Raw genomic sequence first — 15,886 nt, 5'->3', positions numbered from 1 at the left:
TAGATCATATGAAAAGAGTTAGAAACCCATACACTAGAGTTTTCCTGTCTTGCCCATTGAATCTGAGTGAAAGTACACTTCATTTAGATTGAAACTCTTCATGCAATACAAGTGATTTCCCAAAGACCAGGTCATAAATTAGAATTACTGGGCAAACAGCATCCTCTAGAGCCATCATGCCTAAGTTTTCTTTGAAAGGTAGCTCTTTTTCATGACTACAAAATAAAAAATACAGTGTTTTGAGCCCCCAGGCACTACCTTGAAAACTCGTGGCTGCATTCTGGTATATTAGCGGTTGCTGAATGAACCTGGTCTGGGGAGCAGAGCTGAAAGTTGGAGTAATCATCACAGTCTGCTGTTGGAGCTGGGGCTGAAGCTGGGGACGAGGCTGAAGGAGGGGTGCAGATCGCTGAGGGGCAGGTGCTGCTGCCTGGGGCACTTTGACTTGCACAGGCTGGAGTTGGGGAGAGGCAGCGGTGGATGGGAAGGACTGCAGCTGTGCCTGGCTGTATGAGCTCTGCAGTGGATGGTCCAAGGTTCCACCAGCGCTACCTTCACCACTGCTCTGGAAGGTGCCACATAACTGCTCTGAAAACAGATCCGGAAACTCCCCGACCTGGTTGCTGACAAACTGCAGCATCTCTGAAAAGAATAAGAAAACATTTTAAGTGCTATCCTCATACTGCTCCATTCCTCCACCATCATTAGGTCAGGTTCAGAAGCTTATGTGAGCGTGGGAGGGAGGGGACATAGGTTCAGGGTGATCCAGAACTGCAATAGGAGAGGCTACATGACACAAACACACAGTAGTATTTGCAGACAGCAAGGGGTCACATCTAGAACAGTGGTGGGGAGGAGGTTGCTACAGTCAGGAGTGAGACGCAGAAGAGCTGCATAAGAAGAGTCTGCAACAGCACCTACCCATGCGGAGTCTGACTGCAGCCTGTTCCGCAACTCCCACGCCAATAAGAATTAATAAAGCCATCTCCAAAATGAGCGCAGACATTACAAAAACCCACATTTTAACACAGCAGCCTTCTGAGGCAATCAGATGTGATATAGGAACAAAACAATTGCAGAGCGCCACACAACAGTTACTCTCCCACCAAGCTTTTAGGGGAGCGTAAGGGAATAAATAAGCACCTCAGAAGTGGGGAAATTTGAACAAGAATTAGGCTTAAGTTAAAGTTTAAACCTAAGGGAAAGACAAAAACATAGCGGAACCATCATCCTACAGGGCTTTGGTGAGAGGAAGCAATGCCCACATTTAGTTCTTAGATTTTTTTTTTTAAAAGGTGTTTATTTTAAAAATAAACATGCCTCATGATCTCCTGCAATACATATCCCTTCTAACCAGGCTAGAGTTCTATAGCAATCATTAAATCTAATGCAAGCATTGATCCATTAACAATGGAAACAAAGAAAAAGACATTAGAAATGAAAGCATCACTGCTCCCTAAAAGGATCTAACCTAGAGATCCTTACATTTTATCCTGCAGAGTGCAACAAGTCCATAAGGCTGCCTTGGTGGCTAGGTAGGGGTGTAGGGGAAAAGAGAGCTCTTCATAAGATGTTGGCTCAGTTTGTACAGACACAGCAGAAGAGCTCTTAATACTCTGCATTTATATAGGACTTCACTCCTGCAAAATGCCACATACATATTAACTAATTAATTTTCACAGCCTCCATGGCAGAAAAGTAAATATTATCCAGCACCTTTGCATCCTCTATGCCTTTTACCATATTAATCTGTCTCACTTCTACCCAATGGGCATATCAGTAAATTGATGGGATAAATCCCCAAGAGTGAGGATAATCTATTTTAAAGAAAAAAAACTGTCAAGTCTGGGAGACCCAAACGGATTCCCCCAGCCTAGTTATACATCAAGAATAAGTTGATGTTACTTCGGCTACAAGAGGCCCAATAATTTACTTTTCATCTGCACATCAGCTATCTGAGGGAAACAGCTACCAGATGGGGCAAAAGACTTATCAAACTAACTGTGGTTTTGGCCAAATGAATGAAGGACATACGTTTTTATGTAGCGTACAATGAACCTGTCACAAAATACTATTGAAGGATGTAGGAAAATGTCAAGAAAATTAAACATTTGTAAATAAGGATAACATCTACATTGGTGCTAACATGGATAAAATGACAAAAGATATTTATCCTCATAAGCTGTCAAACTGATGACCAGCTGGGGTCAGGAATAAAATACCCACCATGCTTATCACTGTAGTCTTACACAACAAGGCTTTTCAGTTTCCTCTGAAAAATCCATCAGCGGCTATTATTGGAGGCAGGAAAGAGGTCTAAATTGGACAAGGTTTTGTTCCGGCATGGTAGTTCCTATTTAGGAGCTGATTTTCAACTGTTTTGTATTAAAGAGCATTTATTCACAATTTCTGAAGTTACTGACTTGGAATCTTAGGAGTTTTTTGTTTACAAATATATTGCTTCATCACAAGTCAAATCCCACTTTTATCAGTAACCAAGTGCTGCCTAAAGTGAATTTGACCAAAAAGTCAAAAACAAAAAAACCCCAAAGGATGAATTTCAGGAAATTTGGCTGCATATGGAACAAAAACATTTTCCAAAAACTATATAGCTTTGCTAGTAGTAGTACAATAAGGAGAATAAAATACAAAGAATTGTAAGAAACACACAGCCAGATGACAACGCTCCCTCCTAAAACCTAATTGCCAAAGCAAAGAAGGAGAGAGGAAACCTGCAAAATAACCACGCAAACCGCATAAGCCAGAAAATAAGATTTCAGGAATATGGAAGGCTGCCAACAGCTAGCAATTAAATGATGAACCTCTTATTTTGCAAAGATTATATATGCCCTTAAGTGTTTGAAAGGAGTGAACCACTAAAGAGGAACAAGACAAGTTACTACAGAACACAGTTCTAGGCAACCCTGTACCAATAAAATGTCAACAAAATGTTGTGACATTGAGTCCACCTATGATTTAATACCACAATCACATCAGTAAAGAAGCTGAGCTCTTTACCAATTAAACAAATGCAAAGAACTAGTCCAACACTTGAATTATGTTTCTCTCTCCTCCTTGGATGGTGACCAGAATTTTGTTTTTTTATTTAAATAAATACAGGTTTATTTTTAAAAATATATCAGTCAATTTCAAATTTAATTTTAAATAATCTATTCAAATCATTTCTATTAAATACAAAAAATTAACATTAAACATCACCTTTGCTGCCAAGTTTTAAAGAAAGTCAAACCACTGAGCTGGTGGAAATCAGTGGCTAGGCACACAGAACTACAATTTGTTGAAGGAAGAAAGGCTCCTGGGCTTCCCTTCCCTCCCTGATAAGCTTCTCCTTTGCTTTGAACTGAACATAAACATGAGTGCAACCAGAACACTGACTGCAGACTGATTAGAATTTGCCTCTTGCCTCAGTGTCCAAGCTGTAAGTAGCATCCCATGCAGCTCCTCAGGGAGAGCATTATTTATTTATACTCGCATGGAGTAACTCAATCTTCAGTTTTCAGAGTAACAGTCGTGTTAGTCTGTATTCGCAAAAAGAAAAGGAGTACTTGTGGCACCTTAGAGACTAACCAATTTATTTGAGCATAAGCTTTCGTGAGCTACAGCTCACTTCATCGGATGCATACCGTGGAAACTGCAGCAGACTTTATATATACACAGAGAATATGAAACAATACCTCCTCCCACCCCACTGTCCTGCTGGTAATAGCTTATCTAAAGTGATCATCAGGTGGGCCATTTCCAGCACAAATCCAGGTTTTCTCACCCTCCACCCCCCCACACAAATTCACTCTCCTGCTGGTGATAGCCCATCCAAAGTGACAACTCTTTACACAATGTGCATGACAATCAAGTTGGGCTATTTCCTGCACAAATCCAGGTTCTCACACATCCCCCCCACCCCCAAACTCACTCTCCTGCTGGTAATAGCTCATCCAAACTGACCACTCTCCAAGTTTAAATCCAAGTTAAACCAGAACATCTGGGGGGGGGGGGGTAGGAAAAAACAAGAGGACACAGGCTACCTTGCATAATGACTTAGCCACTCCCAGTCTCTATTTAAGCCTAAATTAATAGTATCCAATTTGCAAATGAATTCCAATTCAGCAGTTTCTCGCTGGAGTCTGGATTTGAAGTTTTTTTGTTTTAATATAGCGACCTTCATGTCTGTGATTGCATGACCAGAGAGATTGAAGTGTTCTCCGACTGGTTTATGAATGTTATAATTCTTGACATCTGATTTGTGTCCATTTATTCTTTTACGTAGAGACTGTCCAGTTTGACCAATGTACATGGCAGAGGGGCATTGCTGGCACATGACGGCATATATCACATTGGTGGATGTGCAGGTGAACGAGCCTCTGATAGTGTGGCTGATGTTATTAGGCCCTGTGATGGTGTCCCCTGAATAGATATGTGGACACAGTCACTTGTCACTTTGGATGGGCTATCACCAGCAGGAGAGTGAATTTGTGTGGTGGGGTGGAGGGTGAGAAAACCTGGATTTGTGCTGGAAATGGCCCACCTGATGATCACTTTAGATAAGCTATTACCAGCAGGACAGTGGGGTGGGAGGAGGTATTGTTTCACATTCTCTGTGTATATATAAAGTCTGCTGTAGTTTCCACGGTATGCATCCGATGAAGTGAGCTGTAGCTCATGAAAGCTTATGCTCAAATAAATTGGTTAGTCTCTAAGGTGCCACAAGTACTCCTCTTCAATCTTCAGTGTACATCATAACCATTAATTACTGTAATTAAGCCTTACCACAATCTTGTAAGATAAGAATATGACCCTCATTTTACAGACTGGGAAGCAGAGAGAAACAACAACTGATTTGCCCAAGGCTACACTGCAAATTAGTTGCAGTTATTACTTAAGGACATCTGACTCAATCCTGTGTTGCACCCATTAGACACCCACTGCCTCAGCCCCATGCACCCAAGGGCACAACTGGTGAGCAAAGCAAGGAAAGGCAGTTAGCCCAATATCAGGCCAAGTTGGCAAATCTCCACTGTCTTTTGCAGGTCAGTTTTCATTTTCAGCCCCTGGGGAATCAACAAGAGCTGTCTGTCAAGCAGTAAGTAAGTAGCTCATTTGTTGAAGCTTTTTGGTTGCCCCAGGTTGCTGGAAAGTAGATTCCCATCCTCTCCAGCACTGCCCCACCATCTGAGTTCTCTAAAAACATGAAGAGTATAAACAGTAAGGAAGAGGTAGAAATGTTTAGAGTGATCCAAAGAGATGTAACAAGGAGCAACAAGATGAAACTGAACAAAGGGAAAACTTTTCTAACAGTAAGGTACATGATCTGTAGAATAACCTCTCATAGCAACTAGTGGAAGCCAAATCACTTGAGTCATTTGAAACTGACTTTGAAAAAGCCCTGGGGAATATGCTGTTGGAAACAGCCAAGCCTTGACTTCAGCAAGGGTGGTGCTGGGAGAAAAGATGTGATTTAATTGGGCTCTTCCATCTCTAATTTCTTTGATTCTAAGAAAGATATTTGTAATCCCTATTACTGCTGGGTAGTACTGGCAAGAAGCTAAAAACAAGAACTAGAAAAAAGGGACAGGACCTACTAGACCTGGGACAGAGCACCTGTCCCAGAACGAAAGGGCACTATTCTAATATGTTCCATATAGGTTCCTATACCACACTCACCACCCGGGTATCTAAGCACCACCCACAGTGAGTCAATCCCTTGAAAAACATTTAAAAGAACAGCGGGTACAAGTTAAACAAGATTGTTCATCAAGTGACAGGACTGCTCCCACACATCAAAGTAGAAGCATTTTTAGATACAGAGTTCCACATTGTAAACTCTTAAATAAGTGTCTTAAACTGACAGACTGGTATACATGCTGCTCTGAGAGACATTCTACACACCCATAACACAACAAGGTAGTCAGTAGGGATACAGGAAGAAAGCAAGCAGGCACACCTCTATCCCCTAAGGAAGTCCCCTGACACTAACGGAAAGCAGGTTTCTAGGGTGCAGCTACCATGCTAGCTGAGCTGTAGCTCACGAAAGCTAATGTTCAAATAAATTGGGTTAGTCTCTAAGGTGCCACAAGTCCTCCTGTTCTTCATGTCGGCACTGTTTCACATGGAGGCACACAGGTTGCTGCAGGCACATCATGGGAAGACCAATGAATAGGACACACACATTGCATGCCTGCCTGGGGGTGGGATGGGGACAGTTTCACCACACATGACTCATATCTATAACAGGCAGACACTCCTAGGCGGGTACATAAATGTTGTCTAGGCAGGCACATGTATCCAGGACTGCAGGGGTGGCCTCACAATGTACATCATATACATATGATAAGAGGACGTGACATATCTAAAGGAGCAAGTTTTACCACACACCCTGCAAGTCTACTGAATGATTTTGCCCCACTAGATACTGTGCAGGTGATCACAGGCTTGCCACATGTACGTCACACCTATGCTACACATCCCAGAGTGGATGGCCACAGAATGGCCACATGTGCATTAGTGAACCCCACACATTTCATTCCCCTGCCAGCTACTCTGTGGAGAAAGACACAGGCTTAAGCTGCCACACACATCACTCTCCCCATCAGAGAAAGGGGGGGGGGGGGGCACAAGTAGGCCATACACCCACTACATACCTTAGAAACGAGTGGGCAAAACTTGAAATCACACATGCTGAGGCCACCACCAGAAGCAACCACAGCCCAGTTACACATCAGTACCTCTCTCCACACACATGGTAGTGCCCCTTGGTGTACCCCCCAGGGAGGTGGGCAGAGCCCTGGCATATGTCAGTGCCCCCCCATACACCTACCACATAAGAACATAAGAGATAGCATGCTGGGTCAGACCAATGATCCATCTAGCCCAGTAGCCGGTCTTCTGACAGTGGCCGGTACCAGAGCACCAAGAGACACAGAGAACAAGGCAATTATGGAGTGATCAACCCCTGTTATCCAGTCCCAGCTCCTGGCAATCAGAGGTTTAGGGTCCCCCAATGCATGGGGTTACATCCCTGCCTAATAGCCCTTGATGGACCTATCCTTCATGAACTTATCTAGTTCTTCCTTTTAACCCCCTTACACTTTTGGCCTCCACAACATCCCCTGGCAAGGAGTTCCACAGGTGATTTATGCAGCGTGCGCACCACCTCCAGACACCCCCCTCCCGAGAGGGGCGGGCACAGCCCGGGCTCCCTGCCCTGCGGACTCCCCGCTCTCACCGTCGATGTCTCCCAGCGTGAGCTCGTCCCCCAGCTCCGTCAGGGTCTCCATGGCTTCCATACCCAGCTCGCGGGTCTCCATCCCGGCTCCGCGCACGAGCCCGCCCCCGCCCGGGCACCGCCTCAGCCCAGGTTCCCAGCACCCGCCGCTGCCGCCTCCATCTTGGGCCAGCCCCGCCCCCACCTGCGTGCCAGGCGCCGGGGCCGCGCGCTTCCTCGGTTTGTTGTCAATGAGACCAGGTCTCCTCCGGCCAATCAGCGGGCGAGGCGGCTCGTGGTGTGATTGCACGTCAGCGATCAGCAGCTGCGATTAGCATACGGGGCCGAGCCCTGCCTCCTTTCCAGGTGGAATATTCATGAGGGGGCGGGGACAGAACGCTGATTAGTTATTAGTCCGAAGTAGGATTTAAAGAGAGAGGACGAATCTGGGACAAGGGTGAAGCGGCCTGGAGGGTAGCGGGTGTGGTGAGGGAGGGGGAACAGTGGGTGTGGTGACGGTGGGGGGGCTGGAGGTGTGGTGACAGGGAGGGGGAGGTGGGCAGCGGGTGTGGTGAGGGAAGGGGAACAGTGGGTGTGGTGACAGGGAGGGGGAACAGTGGGTGTGGTGACGGTGGGGGGGCTGGAGGTGTGGTGACAGGGAGGGGGAGGTGGGCAGCGGGTGTGGTGAGGGAAGGGGAACAGTGGGTGTGGTGACAGGGAGGGGGAGGGGGAACAGTGGGTGTGGTGAGGGAGGGGGAACAGTGGGTGTGGTGACGGTGGGGGGGCTGGGGGTGTGGTGACAGGGAGGGGGAGGTGGGCAGCGGGTGTGGTGACGAGGGGGGTGGGCAGCGGGTGTGGTGAGGGAAGGGGAACAGTGGGTGTGGTGACGGTGGGGGGCAGCTGGTGTGGTGACGGGGGGGAGGGAGTGGGAGAGGGACGGGGCACAGCGGGTGTGGTGAGGGCGAGGGATGGGGAAGGTGAAGGGGTGGGCGAGGGACGGGGGAATGGCAAGGCAGGCGAGAGGCACAGATGTATTGTCAATCTGAAGCATTCAAAAATCTCAAGTCAGGCCCGCAATATAATGCCAACAGGGTAATTTTGGCCCAGTAACATGCCCTCCTGGCAAGAGGTACCACAGTGCAGCACCAGTAAAGACACAATAGCTTGGCTATGGTTTTTCAGCATGGCTGCTCTTGCCCAGGCTAGGCTAATTCGGGTGCCAATCACCCAAGTTAATGCTGCAGTGAAAACTACCCGAAACGAAGAATAATTCCAGTGCAGTCAGAGGTCGTCTTGTTGCCCATTTACTCGATTTTTATTATGAATCTTGTAATATTTGGTGTTTTACTTACTGCCCCAGATCCTGGAGGCAAGTGATTGTGAGAATTTCAGCTTTCATATAAAAAGGGTAAGTTTCTAGCCCTCCTGGTAGCAGAGAAAATATTGCAAATGTGACTTGAGTGCATAGATGCTGACTCCATGGGTACTTGGGCTGGAGAACCTATGGGGAAAAATAGCGGGTGCTCAGCACCCACCGGCGGCCAATCAGCTCCTCCCCTGCCTCCCGAACAGTGGGGTGCAGGAGACGCTGGAGGGGAGGGGATGGAGCGGGGGCAGGAAAAGGTGGGGGAGGCAGGGGTGGGGCCTTGGGGTTAGAGGTGGAGTCGGGCGGGGCCTGGGGTAGAGCAAAGATCTAGCAACCACTGGGGGAAATGAGGAAGCTGGCGCCTGTGCCTGAGTGCTCCTAAAGGCTCAGAAACCAGAAGTCAATTTTAATTATTATTTTTTTAATTCTCATGATTTTAAAGCCAATCTCTGTAATTTTTTGGGACCTGACTCATGATCTTGAATGTCTGGGGCTGGCAATAGTACATTGGGGTTTCACTAGAGTAGAAGAAGAAGAAGATTAGGCCCCCTACCCGGTTAAGGTTAAACCAGTGTCATGCAGCTGCCTGTGCCTCACCTGGTCATGATGCATTCCACACGGGCCTCCCATAGGTCCTGAAATACACATATTCTCTATATAGTTAAAAACCTCTTTCCAGGCTCCTTTACCTCACTGCAGCCTTTGTATTATGAATCACTCCATTCTCCTGGCTCTCCTCCCTAGCTCTCCCTTCTGTCACAGCTCCTCTTCTATCTAATTCAGCGCTTTCATGCTGGATCGTCTTCTTCGCTAAGACCCCTTTTTCTATGGAGTCTAACCACATTCAGTTCACTGCCTCTGATCTTTTCTAATCTGCCTTTTCCCTCATGTTCCCAGGAACACACCCACCACTTAGGCTCTCGCTAAGTCCTGTCGCTTCTTCCTCTTAATTATCACCAGAATCCTCCTTTTCCTTTCTGTTCCCACCATTAAAATCATGGTCAGTTCTTGCCCTTATTGTTCTAACCTTCTCCTCTTCAGCGTGTCCAAAATACCACTAGTAATGTCATCTTTGTCTCCTTCTGCTCCATAGTGATGCCTTCTTTTTCTTGTGGCTTCCTGCCTCAACACATCCAATTCAAGCTCATGTTAGATAGATAGATAGATAGATATTTAGGCCAGAAGGGACCATTATGATCATCTAGTCTGACCTCCTGCACAATGCAGGCCACAGAATTTCACCCACCACTCCTAAAAAAGACCTCACACCTATATCTGTGCTATTGAAGTCCTCAAATTGTAGTTTGAAGAGCAGAGAATCCTCCAGCAAGTGACCCGTGCCCCATGCTACAGAGGAAGGCGAAAAACCTCCAGGGCCTTCCAATCTGCCCTGGAGGAAAATTCCTTCCCGACCCCAAATATGGCGATCAGCTAAACCCTGAGCATATGGGCAAGATTCATCAGCCAGATACTACAGAAAATTCTTTCCCGGGTAACTTGGATCTTACCCCATCTAAAAACCCATCACAGGCCATTGGGCCTATTTACCATGAATATTTAATTACCAAAACCATGTTATCCCATCATACCATCTTCTCCATAAACTTATCGAGTTTAATCTTAAAGCAAGATAGATCTTTTGCCCCCACTACTTCCCTTGGAAGGCTATTCCAAAACTTCACTCCTCTGATGGTTAGAAACCTTCGTCTAATTTCTAATCTAAATTTCCTAGTGGCCAGTTTATATCCATTTGTTCTTGTGTCCACATTGGTACTGAGTTTAAATAATTCCTCTCCCTCTCTGGTATTTATCCCTCTGATATATTTATAGAGAGCAATCATATCTCCCCTCAACCTTCTTTTAGTTAGGCTAAACAAGCCAAGCTCCCTGAGTCTCCTTTCATAAGACAAGTTTTCCATTCCTCGGATCATCCTAGTAGCCCTTCTCTGTACCTGTTCCAGTTTGAATTCATCCTTCTTAAACATGGGAGACCAGAACTGCACACAGTATTCCAGGTGAGGTCTCACCAGTGCCTTATATAACGGTACTAAAACCTCCTTATCCCTACTGGAAATACCTCTCCTGATGCATCCCAAGACGACATTAGCTTTTTTCACAGCCATATCACATTGGCAGCTCATAGTCATCCTATGATCAACCAATACTCCAAGGTCCTTTTCCTCCTCCGTTACTTCTAGTTGATGCGTCCCTAGTTTATAACTAAAATTCTTGTTATTAATCCCTAAATGCATGACCTTACACTTCTCACTATTAAATTTCATCCTATTCCTATTACTCCAGTTTACAAGGTCATCCAGATCCTCCTGTAGGGTATCCCTGTCCTTCTCTAAATTAGCAATACCTCCCAGCTTTGTATCATCTGCAAACTTTATTAGCACACTCCCACTTTTTGTGCCCAGGTCAGTAATAAAAAGATTAAATAAGATTGGTCCCAAAACTGATCCTTGAGGAACTCCACTGGTAACCTCCCTCCAACTTGACAGTTCACCTTTCAGTAGGACCCGTTGTAGTCTCCCCTTTAACCAATTCCCTATCCACCTTTCAATTTTCCTATTGATGCCCATCTTATCCAATTTAACTAATAATTCCCCATGTGGCACAGTATCAAACGCCTTACTAAAATCTAAGTAAATTAGATCCACTGCGTTTCCTTTATCTAAAAAATCTGTTACTCTCTCAAAGAAGGAGATCAGGTTGGTTTGGAACGATCTACCTTTTGTAAAACCATGCAAGGCCTTATGTAATTCCCCACCTACACCTCTGCTCTCACTTTCCCTTAGCAACTCCCCACCCACCATCTAAACTCTTCCCAGTCCTCTCAGTTTACTGTTCCTTTTTCTGTATTCTCTCCTTCTCCCCGCACAGTTCTATATCCTTCTTTCCTACTATATCCCTGTCGTCATCGTCAGGCATCTCTCCTCCCTCTTCCTCATTAATAATCACCACACTCTCCCCATCCTGAATCGTTGCCTGTGCGTTGTGTTGGTCATAGTTTGAGAGTCAGTTCTGTGGGTAGAAAACATTGATCTAGAAGTAAAGTGCTGCATAAGCTTATAGCACTATATGAAGAAAATAGTAACAATAATTAATAGTGAAATAGAGCAGGCATTTAATAGCAGCTTTACACAACAATGCAGGACAAGGAGTGAAGACAATAGCATCCAATTGAAATTGTCGGGAGAGTTTTGATCAGCAGAATGCAACTTCCCAAATAAAATTTAGCCAGACCATTGGGGCTACCACCCCTACTTTTATGGAAAGTGCCATGGGGTCTGTTTAGAGTTCTGATGCTCATTAGAACTTAGAGCCTCTCTGTTTGTGTGCCATCTGAAAGACAACCGCAACACTGCTCTTCTAGCACTATTCTGGGGCACTGGTTTAGAATAGACTCTAAAGGATGACCACCATCAATTACAAATAGTACTTCCTGCAACACCGTGGATTTTCCTGAGAAGTCTCCCATCCAACTACTTTCCAAACCAGACTCAACTCTGCTTAGTATAATATAAGATGTGAGGTTTCAGAGTAACAGCCGTGTTAGTCTGTCTTTGCAAAAAGAAAAGGAGTACTTGTGGCACCTTAGAGACTAACCAATTTATCTGAGCATGAGCTTTCGTGAGCTACAGCTCACTTCATCATACTGTCTACTGCAGTTTCCACAGTATGCATCCGATGAAGTGAGCTGTAGCTCACGAAAGCTCATGCTCAAATAAATTGGTTAGTCTCTAAGGTGCCATAAGATGTGAGGTGATCATACCACCAGGTGGCATAGCCACCCCATTCCCTGTATAGGACACAGCTGAAATTTAACCCTGCAAAACCAGCTGTTAGCACAAGACGTGTGAATGGAGACATTTCCAAAATGAATTCCTACCCATGGATTCTCAGCACTGCAGATGGACCATGTTTGACCAGAGCCAGGAGACAGAAATCTTACCAGGCAAACCTCTTCCCTTGCAGAGTGGAGCAACCAATCTGTAACATGAGTAGCTATGCAAAAATGAGACCCTCTAAGACAAAGGGACTGAATGTTTTTCAAAAGGTAATCCTATATTCAGTCATTTGCAACTGCTCCTTCTCATCTGTCTTCCCAACTCCTCTGCATCGTGTCCCAGGAGGCAAAAAGAACATAAGAACAGCCATACTGGGTCAAACCAAAGGTCCATCTAGCCCAGTATCCTGTCTTCCGGCAGTGGCCAATGCCAGGTGCCCCAGAGGGAATGAACAGGTAATCATCAAGTGATCCATCCCCTGTCGCCCATTCCCAGCTCCTGGCAAAGAGAGGCTAGGGACACCATTCCTGCCCATCCTGCCTTATAGCCATTGATGAACCTATGCTTCATGAATTTATCTAGTTCTTTTTTGAACCCTGTTATAGTCTTGACCTTCACAACATCCTCCGTCAAGGAGTTCCACAGGTTGACTGTGCGTTGTGTGAAAAAAAAATACTTCCTTTTGTTTTAAACCTGCTGCCTATTAATTTCATTTGGTGACCCCCTAGTTCTTGTGTTATAAGAAGGAGTAAATAACACTTACTTATTTACTTTCTCCACACCAGTCATAATTTTATAGACCTCTATCATATCCCCCCTTAGTCTTCTCTTTTCCAAGCTGAAAAGTCCCAGTCTTATTAATCGCTCCTCATATGGCAGATGCTTCATACCACTAATAATTTTTGTTGCCCTTTTCTGAACCTCTTCCAATTCCAATATATCTTTTTTGAGATGGGGTGACCACATCTCACGCAGTATTCAAGATGTGGCCATACCATGGATTTATAAAGAGGCAATACGATATTTTCGGTCTTATTTTCTATCCCTTAATGATTCCCAACATTCTGTTTGCTTTTTTGACTGTCGCTGCACATTGAGTGGATGTTTCCACAATGACTCCATAATCTTTCTTGAGTGGTGGTAACTAATTTAGACCCCATCATTTGATATGTATAGTTGGGATTATGTTTTCCAATGTGCATTACTTTGCATTTATCAACACTGAATTTCATCTGCCATTTTGTTGCTGAGTCACCCAGTTTTGTGAGATCCTTTTGTAGCTCTTCGCCGTCTGCCTGGGACTTAACTCTCTTGGGTACTTTTGTATCATCTACAAATTTTGTCACCTCACTGTTTACCCCTTTTTCCAGATCATTTATGAATATGGTGAATAGGACTGGTCCCAGTACAGACCCCAGGAGGACACCACTATTTACCTCTCTCCATTCTGAAAACTGACCGTTTATTCCTACCCTTTGTTTCCTATCTTTTAACCAGTTACCAACCCATAAGAGATTGGATTCCAATGAGGGAATTTGTGGAGTGGTGCTCGTGGCATCCTCTGAGCAAACGCATGTTGGTGGAAAGTCAGATACAGAGAATTGGAATGGGCTTCCGCCTCCCCAGCGCTTCCAAGTTTTCTATCAACATGCCACCAGCAGAAGAGGATCACAACTGAACAGCCGAGATTCAAGAACGGAGGGCTGTGCCATTGCTGCTGACTGTTGGTCCTGCTCATTGCTTTGTAGCCTGTATACCTTCTTAGTAAGCAAATACTCTGTCAGGCCTTCCTGTCCCCTTCCATCTCCAACTATGACAGTAGTAGAAGCAAGGAACAGAACTAGCTGGCCATATGCTTGGCTGTTGGAAGAGCTGTCATTCAGAGGACTGGCACACATGAAGCTGTCTGTTGTATCAAATCGTGCATCTTTGCCGCAGTACAGATTTTGGAGGGGGCTGCAAGCGGTGGCCCACCTCACAAGGAGAGTCTTCCTCCATCCCCCTTGCACCCAGGCTCTGAAGGATCTGGCCACCTGTATCCCGCTCAGATGCCAGGAGTGGCTTGAGAGGCAAAGGTAAATTAGCCCAAACTGAAATTTGACCAGGGATTTGTATCCCTGCTTTTGCAAGAGTGTCATCAGATCTTCAGTGACCCCACACACTCAGGTCTCCATTTCATTATCCAGTCAAAAGATGGTGCCTCCAGGAGCACAACCAAAGCACCATGCTGGGACATAAGGTCAGTACCAGGCGTGGGAAGGAGAGCACCACTTCCAGCAGCTGCTTTATTTGCCTTGGTCCCCACCATTGGGGACCTGGATTTCAGAGGTGCTGAGCTCCTGTGGATTCCATTGAATCCGTGCCAGTTGTGGGTATTCAATACCTCTGACAAATCAGGCTAGTAGTGATCAGGCATAGTCTTATTTCACCTGTGGGCTCAGAGGCAATCATAACCCAAGTTGCTACAGCAGCTGGGCACCATCATCAGATACCTTTATAGCCTATCCCCACCCTCGCTATTGTCTCTCATTCACTATAAGATGTCAACTTCTGCTTCCATTCTTCCGGCCTTCATTGTCCACGTGTTTCATTTTCAATCACCTCCTTGCTCTCACCTGTACTGTACGTGGAATGAGAGCCCCATAAACATCTGCAAGGTCACCTCACTGTCCACCTCCAGCTCCCTCTTGGAAACTCTTTTGCTGTGATGCCTACAAAAAACTTGCTAACAGGCTGGTGGTGAGCTGAGAACACTTCCTGTCATGCTGATCAATATTGTCTTGTTTCCTGGTATTCCCCTCCCTCTCTCTCTACCCATCGTCTCTTGTCTTATACTTAGACTGTAAGCTCTTTGGGGTAGGGACCATCTTTTTTTCTTCTGTTTGTACAACGCCTAGCACAATGGGGTCCTAGTCCCCAACTCAGGCTCCTGGATGCTATTGCAGGACAAAATAATACCTGAATGTTGGTTCCTGGAGCCCCATCCTTTCTTTGGGAGAGGGAGCAAAGGTATACATACGAGGGAGAAGAGAACAAGGAGAGATGCAAGCAACAAATCTCTCCCCCACTGCATGCGGAGCCAGCAAGGAGCAAGGGTAAGTGCAGGCCCTGTGGGTTGCATGTCTTCCCCACGAGGTCTGATGGTGCAGAACAGGAGATGGGATAGCCATAGGGGATAGACCACTAGTCTGATCCAGCACGGCAGCTGCAAGGGGCCAGATTTTAGAATGTATTTAGTGCTTAAAGATGCAGGCAGTAGACACTAATGGGATTTTCAAAAGCACCTAAGCAGGTTAGGCCCCTGACTTCCACTGAAACCAATGGGAGTTAGGTGACTAGCCTGCTTGGGCATTTTGAAAATCCCACTAGGCCCCTAAATACCTTTGAAAATCTGGCCCTAGATGCCAAGGAAGGTTGGTGGAGTATGGGGAAAGAGTACCATTAAAAAGCTCAAAGCTATAGTACTGCGTATGGAGACCCCCCAGGGGTATTTGTGTCAGTCTGAAG

General features: G+C 45.6%; 1 protein-coding gene across 2 annotated transcripts in view; it reads right to left on the bottom strand.

Annotated features, from left to right (window-relative positions):
- SREBF2 (sterol regulatory element binding transcription factor 2) overlaps positions 1 to 7,439 on the bottom strand; it is a 38,809-nt gene extending 31,370 nt beyond the window's left edge. For both annotated transcript variants that reach the window (XM_084644984.1, XM_084644985.1), the window contains exons 1-2: positions 7,241 to 7,439; positions 259 to 642 (exon numbers count right to left, since the gene is read on the bottom strand). In XM_084644984.1, the coding sequence (XP_084501110.1) occupies positions 259 to 642; positions 7,241 to 7,322 (466 nt within the window). In that variant the 5' untranslated portion in view covers positions 7,323 to 7,439. The remainder of the gene's footprint in view (positions 1 to 258; positions 643 to 7,240) is intronic.
- Positions 7,440 to 15,886: the final 8,447 nt, after the last annotated feature.

This window comes from Lepidochelys olivacea (assembly GCF_965140295.1).
Source record: "Lepidochelys olivacea isolate rLepOli2 genome assembly, chromosome: 1".
Classification (NCBI taxonomy): Eukaryota; Metazoa; Chordata; order Testudines; family Cheloniidae; genus Lepidochelys; species Lepidochelys olivacea.
Note: the sequence above shows the minus strand (reverse complement) of the source record. Positions and strands in the feature narration are given on the sequence as shown.